General features: G+C 35.3%; 1 protein-coding gene across 1 annotated transcript in view; it reads left to right on the top strand.

Moving 5' to 3' along the window:
* The window catches only part of SEMA3E (semaphorin 3E), a 136,979-nt gene that overhangs the window by 95,780 nt on the left and 19,019 nt on the right, over window positions 1-22,180 (top strand). Inside the window, exons 5-10 of the mRNA XM_071550105.1 lie at window positions 4,449-4,542; window positions 11,342-11,461; window positions 13,469-13,611; window positions 16,271-16,385; window positions 16,722-16,791; window positions 18,091-18,235. Coding sequence (XP_071406206.1) covers window positions 4,449-4,542; window positions 11,342-11,461; window positions 13,469-13,611; window positions 16,271-16,385; window positions 16,722-16,791; window positions 18,091-18,235 — 687 coding nt within the window. The remainder of the gene's footprint in view (window positions 1-4,448; window positions 4,543-11,341; window positions 11,462-13,468; window positions 13,612-16,270; window positions 16,386-16,721; window positions 16,792-18,090; window positions 18,236-22,180) is intronic.

Below are 22,180 nucleotides of genomic sequence, written 5' to 3'. Positions count from 1 at the left end.
CCCAAACAAACTCAAACAAAAACACTTGCAGATAATCATTTTTTTTTCTCTCATAAAAATGATATCCCAGGAAAACACAACTAAAGCCTCTGTGTTTTTAAGTCCCTGGTTTAGGGAAAAAGGTACAACCATTGTATTAATGTTGAGAATAATCCTAAGTACTTTGCTGGATAAGAATGGAGGTAGGCATATGTTTTAAATTAATCACATGCATAAGTGTTGTCTTGAACCAGAGCAAAGCAGCACTTGGCATAAGTGAAAGCAATTTTCTGCAACAAAAGTTGAATTCAGTCTTTCAATTTTAATGTCTCTGACTGACCTTCTCTTTCACTATTGTGCATAGCCTACATTATTCTTCATTTTCTAAAATTATCAATTCATATTGAGTTAGTGGCAAAATGCTTGATATCTTGGAAATATCTTCTATGTCTTTTAAAAGAACATTATTATTTTAATAATAGTTGAAAATGTATTATGTTTCCTGAGTCACTGGTGTCATAAATCAAACCCAGAACCCTATTTCTTTTCCCAAGCTACATGTAGAAATACGTAATTGTACTCCCAGCCCTCCATATGTGTTTTGCATAGTTTTTACCCTAACCACTGAAAAATGCCCATAAAATAAATTGTGATGTTGAATTGATGTGCTGTATAATCTGTGAGGAAACTGTCAGTTTTATTCTGACATTTCGCAAGGGATTCCAATGTCACAAACTGCAAGGAGGGTTAGAATTATGGAATTAGCTTTCAAAGCTGATTATTAATGTGCAATGCTTATTTCATTTAAACTGGCATCCCATGTAAGCTGACACATCTAACACCTGAACTTCAGTTACTTGCCCCAGTAATGGAAATAACTTATTGCAACCATGGAATATTTGGTATGCTGTCCTAAAAGGTGAAGCTGGAAAATCTCTCTTGGAGGAGTCATTGCTTACATTTGCAGTGACTTTTCAAACAGTTACATGCATCTGAAAGCATTTATGAGATACACATCCTGCTTTATTTCAAAATTGGTGAGCTCCACTTAAAAATTCTTCTGAATTGCACTGAAATCCATTTTTTTCCCTACTTTCAGTGTTAACATTGGATTATATGTTTGAGCTACAACCCTTTTTCATAAATTCCAGCTTCTAAATGTAGATAATGAATAGATACTGTGCATATTGCTTAACATTTTCATTCTACAGTCATTAGCCCTTTCAAACACATTAATGTCATGAATGTTAAAAGGGGTGGGTTTGTCTTTATCACTAATTTTAATCTGATTGTCAGGGAAATGGTTAACTACATTAGTAGCTTTTTCAATGTGCTAATATAATTTTGTGTACAGTGACACAAAATCCTTCCACATCGTCCAAAAGACTCACATACTGACTGTGTTTCCCTGGTCTGACAATCACTGGCATTTTATGAGGGGAAAACCAAAATATGAAGTGTGGTTCATGATGCCCTAGAGGGACCATGACTTCTTCTGCAGCCCAAAACCCAGTTTCTATTTGCTATACAGAACAAAATGTGAGCTATCCACTCTAAACCAGAAAGTGTGGATATTGCAACCTCTTCAAATATCATTTCAAAACAATTTTGTTCCCACACCTGATCACTTTACCCGAGTGTGTTTTTTTCTATAATCAGTTTTAAATTTATTGCTTCTTCCTTTCATACATACATCATTTTTTTTTATTTTAATGTGGGGAAAAATAAAGTGTTAACACTGGAAAAATCTCTTTTTAACTCTCAGTTTGTCTCTCCAACATCTTTGTTGAATTGGTTCATTGACAAATAGTTTGGTTGAAATCCCAGAAGAGAATCTTTTTAATAAGTAACTTTATTTTCAATGTTTTATTACAGAACAAAAACATCAGTGTTTTTATAAATCTTTCCTTTACATCAAATTTTATGCTATTATGACTCCCAAGTCCCCTTGCGTAGTTTCAGAAAGTTTTTCTTTCCTTTCCTGAGTTCACCATACTCTTTTTTTAATCCACTGTTGACTCAAAATGTTATGGCATTTAGTTTTGAAAAATACCTGGTATGTGGTGTTTGAACAGTATTGAATGGGACTGAGATTTCCACACACAGAGAAATATTTCTTCATTGTTTGACATTTACCCTACAGCAGATGGGGAATAGTTACTACTGATGTGCAATTGCTGCTGATACAGCAGAAAATAAAATTCCTGCACCACCAGTCCCTACCAAGGATGGTTATTTTCTGCTTCATCAGCTTTAATATCAGGCACTAGTGTGCCAGGGGTAGGCCAACACAGCAGATTCTGGAGATGTGAGTTTATGAACACCTTGTTACCTCGTGAGTTTGAGGAACATTACTTAAAATTTGGGGGGGGGTTGTTTGTTATGGGTTTTTTTGTTGTTTTTTTTCGTTCGTTGGTTGGTTGGTTTGTGGGGTTTTTTTCTGTGTGTGTTTTCTAGTGGCTTTTTCACTGCAAGTAGACACAAAATAATTGTCCTATTTTTTCCAGAACTGCATTCTGAGTTACATCTCATTTTTTTTTTTTAAATAGAAAGTATCTAACTAATGGGAATCTTACTTTTTGACCAGAAGTTATGTCAAAATTACATGTACTTTTAGATAGTTGAAAATGGAAGACAGGTGCATCAGCTTGTCTGATCTGGGGATTAAGATGTGAATAATGGTTTGAAGTAGAGGGTCTGGTGACAAATTCAAGATTAAGTGTTTTAAATGAAATGCACTGATATATTCAATTATTCATCAATTATTTGAAACTAAGAGCTCTACAACTTTTCCACTTTTCTTATATCTTTTTATTCTTTCTGTGCTTTTAAAATATTATTTAATATTATCTTTCCAGTTTTCCACCTTCTCCTTCTTTGTTCCCTATCTTTTTAAGTTGGGGTTTTTGCTTTTTTTTTTCAGGACAGCATAACTGTCATGAGTGGACCTGAAGAGAATATTTGTTTATCTTTTGGGGCAATTGCACTTGCTTGGGAAGATTTGTAGGTTGTAGGGTGGGATGGGTAGATACAGGTGAGTGATCTGAAGGAGAGTGGAAAATACAGCGTAGCAGAGACCAGACACATAATCATATTTCTGTATCTCTCAAAATCAAAACTTTCCAGGGAATGAGCTGCATATACTACAAGCCCCTAAAATTACATGACTGCAACCAACAGCAGAAAAAAAAACAACCAAACCCAAACTGAAACAAACCAAACTTGCTATAATGACATCAGGGTTAAATGGACTATATATCCTTAAATAAAGAATACCAGGACATTATTTTTCCTGGTCTAGATATATCAAGCTTTTTTCTGTATGAGTACTGAGTTAGTCTAATAAATACCTGAAAAGTCAGGTCTAATAAAACCTGATTTTTATAATTTAAAAGCTTCTTGGAACTCTTTGAAAACATTTCACATAAGGCAGAGATCCAGGCAGGTCCTCCTTAAAATTTGGGGGGGTTACAGTTCCTGTTGTATGTGATTTTATGCCTCACAAAATATTTGCCTCATGTATGATCAATGTGAACATGAGATTTAGTTTAATGAACAGGCAGGTTGCATTTCTCCAATATATTGATATAATCTACATTTCAGTAAAGAAAAACTGTTACACAGAACTGAAACTGCTAAACTGTTGAAATGTTTGCTAGTCACACATTTGATGGCTTTGTGGCATGTTTTTTATCAAGCTTTCATACTTTATCACTATTTCTCCTTTTATCCTACCCCATCCCCTTGTTATTTGGTATGCTGTTTTGCTAATATCTGAATTAAAAATATTGTGCTCTCACTTGATGTTTAATCAAAAATTAATGGACTTTTTTTGTGAAAGCTGAGATAAGCATAGCATTGCAAATGAAAATTTAAATTGTAGATTCTTTCTCAGTCTTTACAGCCTTATACAGACATATTAAACAAAGTTGCCGATAGTTTTTTATACTGATATTCTGTTAAATCCACTTCAGAAATCACATCTGCTCTGAAAACCCATAACTGGGGATTCATTCCTAAACATACTTCTATGAAGAAGATATATAAACACCTCAAAGCTATGAAGAGAAGATAACACAGTGTGATATGTTTAACAACTACTGGGAAAAAAATGTTTAAAGGGGAAAAACACATTCCATGGCTAGATATCTATTTAATGTTTAGATAATCTGAAGAAAAGATAGAGGAATCTTCCCTCCCTACTCCCACAGAAATGAAATAAGTGCAATTTTACTGCATATTTTTCCGATTTCTTTTGGGCAGTGCATACCTAATGGTGATTTGTAGAAACCCAGAGAATTTTTACTAGTACATCAATGAGAAACGGTAATTGTGTTTTCTCCCTAATGAAGTCAATCCATTACAAAGACATAACTAAGTTAAACCTCATCTCTAAGGAGTTTGTTTCTTTGCCTGTAGGGTTCATGGTGCTCTCTGTAATTCCTTTTTTTTTTTTTTTTTTTTTTAAGGATCATCTGTTTCAACTGGAATCGCACAAATTTGAGAGAGGACGAGGCAGGTGCCCTTTTGACCCCAGTTCTTCCTTCACCTCCATCTTAATTGGTAATGATCTTTATGTCACAAGCTTCACAGTCCTGTCAATCTGTCATTCTGAGTCTCTTTCTTCAGCACACCAAGGTGTTGTCAGTCTTCCATTGCAGCCTTCCACATGTCAGACTTAATCCTCATGGTGCTGCCCACATTAATATTACATTCAAGGCAGCATTAACTGCACCAAGGGTGTCTCACTGAAGTGAGATGTTGAATGGCTTGTGTCATCCTGAAGGTAATTGATTGTTGTGTAATTTTGGAAATAATTCCCTGCTTTCCTTAAAAGCAAAGCAACAAGCTTAGTTATTAACACTGCTGAGACAAATACACAAAATTTACTATTTTTCATTTACTGAGAATCTGAGAAACAAGCATCTTGTAAAAATATGAATTTAACTGTTTTTATATGAAGCATTTATTGCTTGTGTAAATTACCCTTTTGAGATAAAAAACGATTTGTTCTCAATGCTGCCTTCTAACAAAACCATCCCAAGCTCGTGATTCCGTGTCAGAAGAGTTGATCTTATACTCAACAGTATAAAAATAGAATTCACTCTAAGTCCTGTAGTGCCAGGAAGCTGTGCTGAGATAGTGCTCCTCTGTGCCTTGCTGGTAAGTATGTCACTGTAGGACTGGGATCTTTCAAGTTGTGATATAGCAAACCATATGTTTTTCCTCTATAATGTTTTCTTGAAAATGTTTTGTGAGATCAAGCAAAGAGAGTCTTAGCAATATTATAGCACATTGACTAAAAGTAGCCTGAAACAGCAGGTAAGGGGTGAAAATTGGATGTCGTTTGGGAGTAACACAACGATTTCTAGTTTTAGAAAGCATAAATAAAAACTGAGCATTCAAAAGGAAGATGCATTAAAAGAAAGAGCCAGAAAAAAAGAGGCAAAAGATAAATAAGTTTTCTACTTTTCAAAGATAAAAACATTAGAGGAGTTTAGAGCCCTTTTGATATTTACATTTGGCTTTGCATTTTAAAATACGACCGCTGAAGTTTTGGATTATTACCTATAGTGATATGACTTACCCTTGGCTGTGAGGAAGTATTGGTCATGAATGACAGATGTACTTTTACATGCCAGGTTTATTTGTTCTTTTACATTAACAAATTATTAAAAAAAAAAATCTTCAACAGTAATGCCAAATCTTTCAAATTGCAGCAATTCATCAAAATATTCTTCATTACGATTAAAAAAAATTTAAAAATAGAGCTCTAATTCTTAAGAATTAGTGGGTTAAGAAGTCACACAAGAACTAGAAAAAACTTCTATTATTTGGCTGACCTACTTGGCTAAACCCATAACACCTTCCAAAATCCATGAAGCACAGATTGCTACGCTTTTATCCCATCCTTACTTCTAAATTGTTTCTACAGTTTTTGACATATTCCATTCTTAGCACAGCCTGGGAACAAAGACTCATCCCATGGAATTTGCTGTAGGCCCGAAACCTCATGGTTTAATCTTGAAGTCCTTCTCAACCTTTTCTCAGATAGAACTAAGTAAATAAATTAACCTGATCATGTTCCTGCTGTGAAATCATTGTGAATTTTATTTGCTTAAATGGAAGCCAGATTGTCCCAGTGAGCACTTCAACAGTTCGCCTGAATTATGGGAGGTCCTATGGATCCTCATATTTTTATCTGAAGGAGAAATCCATTAAATAAGCCCATACCTGATAAATGCTGATCAGTCTTAGACATCCACTGACAAAGACTTAAAAAATCAATCTTACAAAGCTGACAATTCTATAATGTGGCAAGATTAACATGAGAAAATAATGTTTTTGTCAGATCACTAATACAACACCAAAAAATGGACTTACTTACATTTTTTCGTCAAAACTAATGTGACCTGAGAAAGGTATTTAGAGGCTGTTTTTCCAGGCATCCATTGGGAATTCTGTAATTTCAAATGATCATGGAATGATATTTTAAAAGCATAACAGAATTCTTCAAAGAATTTATTCTTTTATTTATTATTTTATGTTTTTAACTATTGGAGTTAAACACTTCCAACACTTAGGAAAAATATCCTAAGGAAATTTGAATTTCCATGTATTCTACTTTATTCTACCAGCTTCTACTAACCAGAGACACACTGTTTACAGAATATACAGAATTAATGCTGCTCCTTGGGCTCCAGGATGTATGTCCTTTGTCTCTGTAGGAAGCCAGTTGAAAAGTGTAGAAGAAATAGATTCTAACACTGTGAATATTAAAGAATCTTTTAATTGAAATTTGAAAATGAGACAGACTTCTAATGCCAATTGTACTCTGAAGGAAGGAATGCTCCTTCATTCAAACAAGCCCTGATTACAGCTCATGATGGCCATGACTCCATGACAGGAGATAATAACTACAACATGCACCCTCCAGGACTGGTCTGTGACATCTGCTCCTGATACGAAGTCAGCGTGCCCTCGGAGGCTGCATCCCAAAGTTGTTTCGTAGGTTCAGCCAGTGTGCATGTCCTTGAAAAGGTTTTATGCAGACATGTTAGGAAAGGCTTTAACATCCCAGCATCATCATCTTCCTAAGTAAACTATTCAAAACCTGCTTTCACCTCTGCCACTCTAACAAAGCAGCCTACACCAGTGTGGCCATTGACTAACAGTGAGGATTAGGCTAAAAAGGGAACTTTAAATACCTCTGATAAAAGTTTAAAAGCTTTTACAATCTTGATCTTGAAAGATCATTTGCAACATAATTAATTAGAACCAGATTTAGCTGGATTAAATTATAAAGAAATACAATCCCTTCTTCTGCATCTCTTCATGTATTTCAACACAACACTTAAAATACCCACTTCAAGAAAACAGCAGTTCGTGACTTGGCTTTAAAACTAAGTATCCATTTTATTGCAGGTTATCTGACCCACTGGTAAAGTAGCTTGTGATAAATTCCTCAATTTATGAACAATTAACTTTTAGCAATTTATTTTCAGCATCAGGAAACAGAAGATGCTGAATGGCAAATGGGCTGAATAAAATGTATATGTTTAGCTAAACACCGTATAAAACTTTTGGACTTCTATTCCTAATGAACTCTCCCATCTGCTTTCAATAGCCCAAACCATTTTTGATATCAGATCATGCACACTGATTAACTAAGACCACACTAGCTCTTGAAAGCTGAGAAATTATTTTATGTCCATGTTTTGTTACCTGCAATATATCATGAGCAAATGGTGAAAAACCTAATATACATCTGAATATGTTAATATACAAGGAATCCATTCAAATGATATTCAAATGATGTGTTTACAGCTTTAAAACAGTTTCAGGCATTTGTGTCTTTTCTTTTACTCTAGACAATGAACTAAGATAAACACATTTTCTCTCAAAACAAATTGAATGAGAGACACAATATAAAAATATACAAAGGAAGTTTACCAGCTAAGCAATAGGTAATTTCTTTTGAATTTGCTGGTTTCCTACTGTGAAAAGTATCAATTGCTAAAATGTGAATTAGTGTTCTGATTTTAGTTGTCATGTGAGTAATAACTGACTGACAGTCAAATAAATATATGAAAGGTGCAGCTTATGTTCTACTCATTACATTCTAGTCCCTTATTCATTACGTGAATTTTCCATTTTACACAGAAAGGACTACTGATGAGTAATACCTCATGTTTGCATTGCCTTTCAATTTGAAACAGGTACACAAAACAAATGAAGGAAACTCACATTTAAGGTAGAAGCAGTCTATTTATAGAAATTCTTTGTATATATGATTTTATTTCAATTGAGTCACATGCTTCCATCTGTTTTACTTCAAAGGTTGTAATGTAGAAATTTTGAAGGGTTTAGGAGAAAAATTTTATGTTTGATTTTGTTAATATTTTGTTTTGAGAAAAGGGCAAGAATAAAGATATTTTTAAAATGGTCCCAGTTGAATTTTCATGTATTTGTTTGCTTGGAAAGAATGTTAGCTAAAAAGTATGTACCACTTGAGCTAAACCTGCTCATTGAGGTTCATGGGAGTTTTTTTGCTTGCTCAAATAAGGAAAAAGTTTCTGTTCTTGTTTTAGCTAACTGGTCTGTGTTAAAAGTTAAATTTTAGTAATTAATTTGTCATATACACATGAAACTAAGGTTAGACTGGAAGAGGGGAGGAACAGTGAAGGTCTCTGAGGTTACTTACCTGGTTTTCACGGGAAGGTACAGGTTAATCAGTGTGATGTGCAGCAGTATGAAGCCCTGCAACCAAGACATGAGTTCATGTATTAGTAGCTTTTCAATGGAGAAGAAAACAGTAGGAATCTTGCAGGATTTTGCAAGCGGCCTTCAGTTGTCTCTAAACCTGGAATTGGCCAACACCTGTAAAAACTTAGTTGTGTTCAAAATTTCTAACTTGGATTTAAAAGATGAGCAACACGCTATTGAAAAGGACAAGGGAAGATTCAAAAAAATCTCAGAATTATTTTGAATGTTTTTGTGCTGAGTTATCTGACAGTCACAATTTTCAGTACTGTCCCATTGCTCTTCATGGGTGAAGTGACCTGTCTGCTCACACTTGATACTTGTCTTATATTTAGCTTCATAACAGTTCAGGCTAAAAATCAGGATTGATTTCTGTACCTGTACAATATCTTTCACGGAACAATATCCATCCAGGGCTGGAACTTCCATTTTGTCCCCTCAGGATCTCACAGGTACAATCAGTGATAACTTCCTTGGTATTTGGTAGAATGCCACACCAGCAGGTTAGTTACATATTCCAACATTTTATACCTATGTCAAACAGAAGGAATAGACTTCATATCCAAGCTTCTGAACATCTGGACTTATAGATGTCAATCCTCATCACTGGCAATATGTGATGAATCATTTACTCTGCACTTATGCACTTTCCAAGATTCACTACAGTGTTGAAAGGAAAAAAACATCCTGTTTTACATTACATATCAGCAAAATTAAAAAGCCAGTCTGGTATATTTTTCCAAGAGAATTCTTAAATGGTGATTTATGACTAATGTAACTCATTAGTTAGGGTTGTGCAGATTGTTTGGAACATTACATAGAGACTGGCAAATTCTGCAGTTTAAGCAGCTCTGTGCTGTTTAAAAAATAAAGCTCTATATTAGTTTTGGGCACTCTTCTACAGATGCTAGAATTTATACTTATTTTTTATTTTGTTTGCCAATATTTTACACTAAATCTCATCTTTATAATTTACAGGGCAATATCCATTCAGTATATAATGAAGCCTAAGGCAAAACTACAGTCAGCTCCAGATCAGCAGAGGTGTCTAAACCAGCCTCAGCTACCAAACTTAACTTTTCAGAGTAATTATTCATACTTATGGCAGCATTTGATTCATATGTATCTCTTAGAAGCAAAATTCACACTTTGAGGAAGACTAAAAAGCAAAACTCTTGCTTTTTTGCTATAATCCTTTATAAATGCCAGCAAATGTTATTAGGATGGATCAGTCATGTTTATTTTGATTAGTGGGCAGGAAGCTGTGTCACTGAAACCTCTACTCAGATTAGCCTCGAACTGGAAATAATTTATTTTCCTCTCTTTGTACAGTTTAATTCCTGGTGTGTTGTTTCCTAACATAAGGTTGCCACCTAGTGACAATTGGTGCCTTCTTCTTAAATAGGCCGTAAAAAATTTCTAGTCTTAAGTCCGCAATTATATGAAATATGTTATTAGTAATGCTTGACTAGTTATGGGGAATAAAGTCCATATACAAATAAAAGGTAGAATTATTGTTGGTATTTTGCAAAGGTAAAATATATCCAATATCACAATTTTAGATGCATCAGAGATAAGCTGGATTTTTAACATATATAAAATCCAATTGTGCCTATATACATATATATTTTTGAACCATTTCTGGTAATCAGTTCTGGTAAAATTTTTTATGCTTGCCGAATGTGTGAATACTATCTTAATCTTTTGAAAATGAGACCCCATTTCTGTTTCCATAAATTTTTTGGTGGAAATATTCATCACTACTCATACAGGAGGAATGAAATCTGAAGTCCTGTCCCTACTGTGATGACTATTTTAATGACCTGAAAACAGGTTATTGCTGGACCAGAGTTTTCAGTATGTCTCCTTTTTTGAACTATGTTTTGCAGAGAGTCAAATCTCATGATTATCCTCAGGAAACATGCAGTCTATGGATTCACGTGTGGTTCACGTGTAACCATACACTATAGCCCAAATCAGTAGTTTGGTGCAACTAACACTCTTCTTATCCTTAGCACTGCATTCTCTGAAAACTGTTGCTGCATTTTCATCCCACTTTCTGTCCCTTGTTATTTCTTCTCACAAACCCATCATGTCCTCTCTGTTTCTGGAACCAGTCAATTTGCTGCTTCTCATTAGCAAGACCAGAGCCCGTCTGGAACTGCCCAGCAGCGAGACACTGGTCAGAGTCTTTGCACTGATGAAAACCCCAAAAAGGGTCGATGTCCCTAGAGCCAGGCACTGCCTGGACCATGGTGACATCTTTGAACTTATGTGCCTGATGTGGCAGATGTTATTGTGGCAGATGTGGAGAGATGTGAATGTCCTCATGTTCTGTGTGTCAATTTATCCTGTTAAGTCAGTTTTGAAAATGAGATCAGGACTCATGAAATTTAGAATTCTTGTCCTCCTGCTGCTCCAGTTGTGTGTTGCATTCCTGGTAGGAGCAATGTCCATGTGCTCTTCAGAGTATATATATAATATTGACTTACCTTCTTGCCTCAATTAAAGCAAATACTAATTAGCATGTTTATAATGTGGTTCTTATCGCATGTAACCAAATTGTTTCATTTTGGCTTTTTTAATGTGTGGTCTGCAGGTGGTGAACTTTTTACTGGTCTCTACAGTGACTACTGGGGAAGAGATGCTGCCCTATTTCGCACCATGAATCGCATGGCCCATCTCCGAACTGAACCTGATAATGAGCGCCTGTTGAAAGGTATGGGAAGGAGAAGGCAGACTGTTTCAATGACTAGACAATTTCTGAATAACCATAAATAGAAAAAATTATGTTCATAAATATGTATATCCCTTTGTAGGTAAATTTATTTAAACTATCTTTTTCTGTTAATTTTTTTTTATGAATATCCAGCCAGGATAAACAAATTAAAATCTTTACTTGGAGTATATATTGAATTTAAGAAATGAAACTTTTAAATCATTAATTTTTCACTTTTAAAATTGCTTTTTATACTTTTAATATTCTACACTGCTTCATGATATGCTAAATAAAATTAAATTTTTTTAAAAAGTTCTTTTTAATTAATGGGAACTTCTAATTAGAACTCAGTATCCTTTTCCCTAAATGAAATAATTTTAATTGCAATAAACTTACACAAACTCTGCCAGGTTTTGTAGTAAAGTGATATTTCACAATAATACAAAATAATAAAAATATTATTATTAAATAAAATGAAAAAGGTAAAGCAGGTAATTTTAAAGAAGAAAATCAAGTTATTCCACAATAAAAATACTGAAAAAGAAAGAATATCCTGGGAAATTTAGAATCTGTTGTATATTCTTCAATGTGAAATGTAACTGAATTTCAAAGTGTTGAAATTTGTGTGAAATGGAGTGTCAGAATCTTGATTTGTTTTGCTCTGAAAGTGGTGTAATATTTCATTATAACATTGACATAATTTCAGATAATGTTTGGAAAAGAGAGCCAATAACTGCCTGTTATGCTGATTAATATGGTAAGAATCATGTTTTCAGTGAATGGACATAGAAGTTTCTTGTCTCAAACTTCAAGGCAGTTTTCTCCCAAATCAAAAGAGAAAATATTTCTGCCACACACTTCTTCCTAAAAGAATCTGACCTAAGGGTTGAATTAAATCCATTTCCTTTTTTTTGTTGTTTTTTTTTTTTGTTTGTTTGTTTTTGTTTGTTTTGCTTTCTTTGTTGGTTTTTTTTTAATGTTTTAAGCATATTTACATCTGGTTTAAGTTCAGTACTTAGAACCTTGCTGAACTGAGCATTTAGACTGGCTAGATATGGGTAGCAACAATCAAGTGGATGTTTACAACCTGCAAGTAAAGTTTCTTTCTTCTCTGGAAGATTTCAATATTTTAAACATAAAATTCTCTGAACTTTGCTTTTCATTTTGTCTATACTTCAAAATTATATTTGAAGAAAGGGTAAATTTTAAAATGTATATTAAAAACAGGTCAGAAAAATGAAGTAAATCCTGTGTCAAAGTCTTAAAATGCATTTATAGTTTTTCTAGAGAATGGAAAGTTAGAAAATATTTACATTACCCACTGGCCCTAAAGAAATTTTATGAATTGTATGAATTACTTTCTGATTTAAAGAACTTTTAAAAACTTTGTTATGATTCAGTGAAATGAAATCATTCACAAGTCTGCTTGGTGTGGGGTGAAAAGGCATACAGACATGGATTGAAGTCTACACTTAGGTTTCAACTTTGCTATAAAACATCAAAACAGGAAAAATTAAGAAAGTTTTTTATTTCAAGATGAAGTTACACAATGTATCTTCTATGTATGCTACGTAACTATAAGAGCTTTTTCTTTTTCTAAATGGCTGTCCAAAGTTGACTTTCTCACACCTGGTTTGTATGGGATCGGAGATTGCTATGTAAATATTAGTGTGAGGTTTTAGTTTAATGCAAATTAAAATATATAAAACATAGAGAATGAGACTGGAAAAATGTCTTTTGCACAAATACAAAGGAATAAATTTATGAATTGGAGCTATAAAAATTCTTCAACATTAATGTATTCCATATGTTCTATAGATACCCATAAAAAATATATTTTTCCTTTTTGCTGTTTCCATCACCTAATTGCCCTTAGGTAGCTCTCTGACTGACAGATCCCTGATTGCTAATGTTATTTTTGGTTGCTACTGGCTCATTTTAAGGATTGAAAAAATAACAGAATGTTTTAATAACTTGAACTCAATTAATTTTTATTTTCTTTTAAAGAACCAAAATTCATTGGCTCCTACATGATTCCTGACAATGAAGACCATGATGATAACAAAGTGTATTTCTTCTTTACTGAAAAAGCCTTAGAGGCTGAGACAAGCACTCACGCCATATATACCAGAGTGGGACGTGTATGTGCGGTAAGATCCTTCCTCTGATTCCTCAGCTAAACCAGAAAGGAAGAGTGTTCCTTTATTTGGTCCTTCTCCTACAGGCAAATATGGCATCTCTTAGTGCATGGGAGAGTAAGTTCTGGGTCTGAATGAAAAACTTACATCTACTTACCCTCAAACTTGAAATTCACAAGCCATCCAAAATCTGTTCTTAAAGCCAAGTTTCGCTGAGAGAGGTGATAACAGAAACAGCAGTTGCCCACAGGACTCTCATACCATCCACATTCTCAGTTCAGATCCAGACTCTGTTGTCCTTAGGGCTCGTTGTAGGTCCAGGGCTTCTTGCGGCTCTCATAGCTGACATAAAACAATGTCCCTTCACATTCCAGGTGACAGAAGCAGCCCAGCCACCAGTCCTCTCTGATATTCCCTCTTGCTTTGCTATTCCGTCAGTAAGGACTGAATTGACTTTGTGCAGGGTCAGTAGCTTTCCCATCAGAGAGTTGGATCCGGTAAGAGGCAAAAGGCACAGGTTGAAACACATTATGTCAGAATGTAAGAAAACATTTTTTTGTACTGCCAGGACAGTTGAACACTGACATAGGTTGCCCAGAGTCTCAGTCCTTGGATATATTCAAATCCTGCTGGTCACAGGCCTGAGCAATTTACAGTGCAGCTTGTTCAGGACACTTGGACTAGACAATTTACAGAGGTCATTGCCAAATTTAATCCTTCATAGAATGATAGAATGGTTTGGGTTGCGAAGCAGCTTAAAAATCATCTAGTTCCAATCCACTGCCATGGTCAGGGACAACTGTGTCTCTACATTTTGAAAACCTGATTCAAAATCTGACACAAGAATTACAGGAAGGGTGCAATGCCAACCATCTATAGAGCATTTTATAAAGAGTAGCCAATTAATGTTTTCATTTCATCTCTCATTCCTCTTCTTAGCAACTAAGAAAAAAATGTACAGATAGGAAACTAGAACAAATGATCCAATTGTCCAGAAAATTATTATCAGAGACAGGCTTAAATTTTACCAGAAAGAGCAGTAAAATCATGAGGAGAAACCTTCCTTCCCTCTACTGCCCTGCATGATTATCCATTTTCCACTCAGGCCATGCTCCTGATGTGTTGATCACATCTCTTTTTGGCTCCCTGGCCCTACACACAGAAAGAAATCTTGGGCAGTTCCTGGAGAGGAGCACTGTCAACATGATCTCCTAGATGAAAACATCTGTAATTGGTCCTCTCTGAACAACTGAAGAATTTGGGGTGCAATGCTTTTTTAATAACTGGCTACTAGAGGGGTGATGAGAGGAGCTCTCCCCTTCCCACTGGGAATCTGCTTGATTAAAGGAAGGCAAAAAGACCTTATTTCTTAATGTCTGGTTTTGTTTCCAATTAAAAAAGTTTTCAAAAAAATCCCCCTCCTGTGGGTAGGGGATACCTTCTTAAAACTATTGGGCAAAGAGCAAGAGACAGGCTAAAAATCTTCTGTCACCCCCATGTATGGTATATGTCATATATGCTCACCAGAATACTATCTATTAAACTCTCTTGAGTGTTCATATGTAACTGAAAAACATCTGAAGTATGCAAAATACCAAATTATGGCCTCAGACATTAATGTTCACAAAGCCAGTTGGCTTTCCGGATTTCAGCCTCTATCAAGATCTGAAGTAGTATTCTTTGGCTTATATTCTGTATGGATGTCTGAATAGATTATTTTAATAGTTCCCTCTAGGCTACAATATATCCACCTGGAAGTCTTATCACTAGCCGTGGGATAAAACAAAATCCCGCAGATCTTTCTCTTCCACTTCTCCAAAATTTCAAGTCTTTTAACATCTGGCCATTAACTTCACAGCTGTATGTTATACTTCAGATTTGATTTAATGAATACAAACAATAGCTAGTGATGCAATAATTGGCCTTTTTCCCCATTTTTATCTGAGCTGTTACAGGTTTTTGCAACACAGAGGCAGCTACTCTACATACTTGTACTTTTCTAGAAAACATATGTCTGTGAGTGGAGTTTTGGAAGCCTGTTATAGAGCCTTCAACAGTCAGTTAGAGTCTACCTGAATATAAGGCCATAGGTTTGAGGATGCTACCCAAAGATTACAAAATCTGATTGCTAAGTAGTATTAATTACTCCCTTTTCTTGAAAGTTCCAACACTTGCAGGAGCAAGAAAAAGGTAAGACAGCCACAGCAAGGCAGGATTACTTAAAGTTATTGAGAAATTTTTAGAACACCATGTAAACAATTGCCTCAGACTATCCCCAGCTGTACACAGTCTATAGATAGATTCAGTTTCCTACTGCATTGAGCTGACCCTGCACTGAGCTCTTAAAGCAAAGCTAAACTTCTCTAATGTACTCAGTATATCTCATTTACAAAAATGAGCAATAAAAAATAGTTAAAACTACCCAGGGAAGTGGTAGAGAATTAAAAAAAAATTCTTATAAACCCACAGCTTTTAATGAGACCTGGAGTTGATCAGTTTAATCCTACTTGAAAACTGACTCCTGAGAAATATTCCTAGTAATAGACATGTGGTTTGGCAATGGATACTTTTGACATTATAAAATACAATGAACGATTAACTCAGCAGAGATGTTTGTGCTTCCAGACTTACTCATTCAAATTACCATTGGCACTTGTTTCTTTCTACACAGAATGATATGGGAGGCCAGCGAATGCTCGTCAACAAATGGACCACTTTCCTCAAAACCAGGCTAGTTTGTTCTGTGCCCGGGAGAAACGGAATTGATACACATTTTGATGAATTAGGTAAATATCCTAGGATGTAACAAACTTAAAACTTTCAATAACCCCCATACACTTTCAGGAAAACACATCTTACTGTCAAATATTATACTTATATTCATTAAAGGGATGGTTGTTAGTGTTTTTTTTCCATTGTATATGAAGTTCTATAAGTATGGAGCTGGCTGTTACCAATTACTCCTTTACATATTGTATTGTTTTTAAAGATTGCTGTTAAAACCTACATAAAATTAAGTAACATAAATGAGTAAAATAGGATTATACTTTTAACAATCAATGAACTTTCTGGTGCTAGGAAAAGCAGTTTGTTACCAATAATATTGCATTTACATTTTACAGAGGATGTGTTTTTGCTTCAAACTCGTGATAACAAAAATCCAGTGATATTTGGCCTCTTCAACACTACAAGGTAAACAACTAGAAGAAACAATAGCAGCCATGGAGGAATGTTTGAACAGTCTATTAAAGAGATAGAAGCTGCATGATGCATATCCCTTAGCAAATATATAGTAAACAGTTTAATCTCTTTTCTATTCACAGTGGGCTTCCTTGTTAATGTAAAAATTGCTCTATAACACTCAGGGGCTGAAGTCTCATTCAGTGATTCAGTCTATCTGGATAACAAATTAATTAAATGTTTCTCAGCTTGAAAATTTCCCAGTGTTGAAGTATATGCGCTCCTGCATGTTTATAGGAACAGTATCTCAGTCACCTGTCTTCCTCTAAGAGCAACACTGCATTTCAAGGTTAAGTAGATAGTAGCTTACATTCCTACTAATTTCTTAGTGAAGACTAAGTACCAGCTGTGATCTTTCTAGTGGACTCTTCCTTGTCCACTGCAGCCTAGTTCAAGTGCAAGCACACAGTATTCTCATCTTGAAAATCCAGCTGTTAGTTTAGGTAGTAACTGGTAGAAAAGAGCAGCTGTGCTTTTTCCACTGTCTCTTGATTTATTTTTTTCTAATAAGGAAAGGCAAATCTGCTCCTCTAGGGATGCAGATACCTGGCATTTCATACTGGGTCCCAATGCCAGTAGAGAAAGGTGGGTATTTAATTAAAATTATTTGGATCATCTTCTATAGTCTTCAGAAATAATATCTTTGTAGAGAACAGGGAAACTTCTTAAAAAAATCAATTGCTTATCTGGAACTAAATGAATAAAATATAAAAGTAAAGTTGAAACAATTATGTGGATAGACCTATATAAAGTCATCTTCTGATCTAACTAGGAACACCAACCAACATTCTCTCTCAATACAAAAAGGACTCATTTTAGTCACTGTTCATTTTAGTCAGCATTCGTTGATTCACATCTTTTCAAGCAAAAACAATAGGAAAAATGCTAGAGAAGAAAAGTGGTAAACTGTTCAAGTCACTAATCAAAGACATATAAGATCTGAGTTCAGTTTGCTGCACTCCCTCTGTGTTTCTAAACAAGTAATTTAGAGCTTGTGCTCACCATCATCAAATTTTGGCATAACAACACGGAGCTTCCTTGGAGAAAGGTTGTAAATATAAACCCATTAAAGACTTTTAAAGAACTTTGGGCACAGCACTTAGAAGAAAAGTATACAGGAAAGAATAAGTAGTATTTTCCCCCTGAATACTGTTGAAATGTGACTTATTTTTAATTGCACAATAAAACCTGTAGTATGTGTACAGAATGTGACATATCACTTTAATAATGTCTTTAAATTTTATTTCATAGCAATATATTTAGAGGCTATGCTGTATGTGTTTACCACATGGCAAGTGTCCGAGCAGCTTTCAATGGACCATATGCTCATAAAGAAGGACCTGAATACCACTGGGCTCTCTACGAAAGAAAAGTACCTTATCCTAGACCTGGTTCAGTAAGTGCAATCTATTTTCCTTTGCTTTGTTATGTAAATGAATTTGGAAAGAAAAGCAGACTGCTGCTAATGCACAAATCTTTCTGACTTTACAGTCTAGGACATATTTCTTTGAATATCTACATACTTCAGCATTTCAGGAAAAGTGTGGAATGGCTCAACAGTAGGTTTAATCAAGTACTAGACCCATACATTTTCCAAGGAAAATAGTGGGATAAGTATAAAAGGTTTTTCAAAATCCTGTTGAGACTCAAATTTATCAGCCTTGTGTAAAGGTCCTAAGATCCCAAAGTTAGGACCCCAGCCAAAAAGGATAGAAAGTGGCACCTCTAGAAGGTGGGTCAGATGCTGCATTCAGAAACAGTAAGTATATTTTCTGAGAAGGAACTTCACTCTTTGTTTTGCCTACTGAAACTGGGATATTTAACAAGCATTAAAGGAAAAACAAAACAAAACAAACCACAAGAGGATCTAGTATTTTAAAGTAAGGTGGTTCTGGTTCCTATTTTCCACTTCTTTTTCAAAAAGGGTCAAATTTGAACACTTTATAATTTACATCAATGCACAGGTTAGAAATAAGACATAAATCTTAATAAAAGTAACTAGTCAGAATAAATGTGTTTGTAGATAGGGAGTAAATTCTCCCTCACTCTCTCCAGACTTGTTCTTTATGAAAGCAATGGTCTAGCACCCTCACAATGCATTGGTTTATTTTCAGGCAAAATCTCACAGCATGAGATTTTACTACTCTTAAATCCTGAACTTGTCAACATTCTTGTTCTGTTCTCTTTACAAAGAATATAGAAATATTAAAACAACATTACAAGGGACAAAACTCAGCAAAACCACTCATACTTTCTGTTAATTTTTACACAATTCCTTTATAAAGGTAATTTCTTTTTCTTTTTTCAATGGACATTAAGTGAAGGAAAGAAGACTTTGAAAATGCAATTAATCTAGGAACTATAGTATGACACTTTGCAACTATAGAGGTGCTGTCATGTAGAGAGTTGTTCCTGTCTGGCACTCAGATTTCTGGAGGAAATTACAAAGCCATTCTTTAGAGAAGGTAATTAATTTCTACAAGGAATTCCTAATTTCTGTGTTAATTTCTCAAAGGCGTCACAAGTAATCTTCACCTCAAACTCTTTTCTTGTTTCACTCTGTTTCTAGAGGTTTCTGAAGTTTCTGGCCCAGGGCTCCCACATCCCCACCTTCTCTGCCCTTTGGTGCAGGTCGAGAGTGCCCTTTGCTTTACAGGGCCCATCATCATCCCACAGAAGAGGCACAGGCAGGACCTTCCTCACTTTCCCCTTCTTGCCAGTCAGGAGGAGCCCCACAGCAGGCAATGCCAGACTAACTCAGTGAAGCATCACATCCAGAATTTTTTCTTTCCCCTATACTTTTTGGGATTACAATTACTTACCCACCCATGGCAATTGTCATCAGTTACAAAGTTGCTTTTGTTTACACTCATGAAGATCCATCCCTTATCATTTCAGCATTGGATGGGTTTCTGACTCTGAGATGCAAAGATATTTCTCACAGCTGTTTAGCTAAATCCTCCCAAGTTTTCACACTTCACCTCTTAATCTTCTCTCAAGCTTGGAGTTCACTCTCTTGAGTTTAAAGGCAGAATAAACAGTTGCTGGAGCATTACTTTCAGTGCTGTTTTACCCTTGCTATCTGAGTCAGTATTCTCTTTCATACTAAACACAATTGTTTCCAGGAATAGGCACTGCATACAATTCATTTATCACTGTATCTCGGGAATGAGAGGTGAAAAGGCCTATTAGCTTTTCTACTCCATGCCAGTACAGCCTTTACTCCCTGTAGTATCATTTCAAATGCATGTCCTCTCTTATTTTAAATTAATCATTTTAAATTCATGTTTTCCTCTGCTTCTCTTGGCGTTAGAGACATAAGTCAAAATGTCGAAGCAGATGTTCCTAAAAAGATATTATCTAGGATTTAAACATGAATATGATCTGACTCTCTTGGCCAATGAGCTACCACTGTGGCTGTGTCGACATCAATACCAAATGATTTTTTGTTTGTTTGATCAAAGTCATTGATATTGGGACAGGATAGAAAATCAGATAAATAAATTTTCCCATTTTGAGAAAAATGGTTGAAGTCAAAGGAATTATTGGTTTTCTATTTGAGTTTTGGCAGAGTGAATTTATAGTTTTTGCAGTTTTACCAAATAATGAGACAGTACCATGCCTGGATTGTAGAATAGCTGTATATTTTCCAGACATGATACAGTCCAAGTTTTTTAAGTGGTAGTCATTGTTTCCAGGCAGTAGAACACCTCACATATATTATTTGAAGTAGTTTTAAACACAGGCATGAATTCAGTATTAATGACTGCAGTTATTGTATCGATATCTCCTAGCACTGAATATTAAATGGTGGTTTTCTGGCAAGGAGAGAATGCTGAGCCAGCAGTTGAGCAAAGTTGACAAAGTTGACAAGGATTTACAGAAAGGCTGCCCTAAGTTCCACTTGCTTTCAATGCTTCTCTGACTTGACCACCTTTGGTTCGGACTGGATTGTCATCTCCCCAAGAGGCAAGGCATAGGAGCTGCAAAAGGAGTAGAAAAGTGCAAACCATTTTCCCCATATCATGGAACAAATTTGCTGAGGAACCAGGTCGTTCCTGGATGTTAATAGATTTAATGATGTTTTTCTTTATATGTTGCAGAGCACAACAGAGGCTGAAGGAGCTAGCTCTGCAAGCTAACAAAGCATTAATTGATTCATTTTTGACCACTCATTTAGGGCATAGTTTTGAGGTCTTTCCAATGTTTTTCCAATGGTGTGAAGAGAAAGCATGTTTTAGGCTGTAGCCAAGTTTTGGGTTTCACCCTCCAAAGAAAAGCTCAGCATACTGGTAAACTGAGTCCCACTACCTTTCCCATTACAGGAATGATGGTGACAAGACATCAGAAATAACCTACTATTAAGCATCTCTGAGAGTCAGCACTCTTTGATCTTAGCTATTGGATGAGTAAAGAATAGGTCAATAAGGAATGAGAGTACAGCTTAAAACTAAGGAAACAGAAATTCACTGTTAAGAGTTGCACAGGCTCTGACAGACACTGAAATCCACTGCACTACTTCTGCTATAATATCTGCCCCTGTTTTGCTGATTCTTTTAGTTCATTTAGGCTGTACTGGTTCTTGAAATTACATCAGTTGCATCAAAAGTGGTGTTGATAGGCTTCAGAGACAGCTGCATCTACTCTTTCCTTTATAGACTACTTGATTTTATTTAATTAAAAATGAAAAGCCTGTGAAGGATTATTTTTATTAAATCTCTCCAAAGCTAGAACTTTGTAAAGGAAACCTGGCAATGCCTAATCACTTGATATGCTATACAGGGCATGAGAAGCAGCAGCTTAGCCTGTCTTCATGCTCCAGCTCTGTCTCTTTATTGCAAACAGACAGTGAAATTCCATCATTAGGTTGATTAGACAATTACTTTTAAGTCAACACTGAACAAATACTTTCCTGTAGCTAAGCCCAAAAAGTGGAAACAAACATTGCCCCCTTGACAAGTGCAGGAGTTTGTTATTGTCAGTTACAGCTGACCACAAGTTTAAAATTTCTGTTTCCAAAGAGTATTTTATTTCATTCCATTGATTGAAAAATCCAATTTAAATTGGGAAAGGCTGCTACTGTGGCTTTTCTTGAAATGCTTCTTAAAAACACACAATCTTTGGAGAAAGTAAATGGTTGCTGAGATATTTCCAGCTTGATCGTAAATGGTTTGAATTAGACATTATGAAGCAAATTGGAAATATAGAGTCTATATTAAGCTGGGAAACACTAGCTCCTTCAAAAAGCATCCTAAAATTAACTTCTCTCTTTAAGTCATTAAATTATCCCTAATTGCACATTGGACTAAGCCTCTTTTAATCAGTCATTGACATAAAGTTT

Source organism: Pithys albifrons, chromosome 3 (assembly GCF_047495875.1).
Source record: "Pithys albifrons albifrons isolate INPA30051 chromosome 3, PitAlb_v1, whole genome shotgun sequence".
Lineage (NCBI taxonomy): Eukaryota > Metazoa > Chordata > Aves > Passeriformes > Thamnophilidae > Pithys > Pithys albifrons.
Note: the sequence above shows the minus strand (reverse complement) of the source record. Positions and strands in the feature narration are given on the sequence as shown.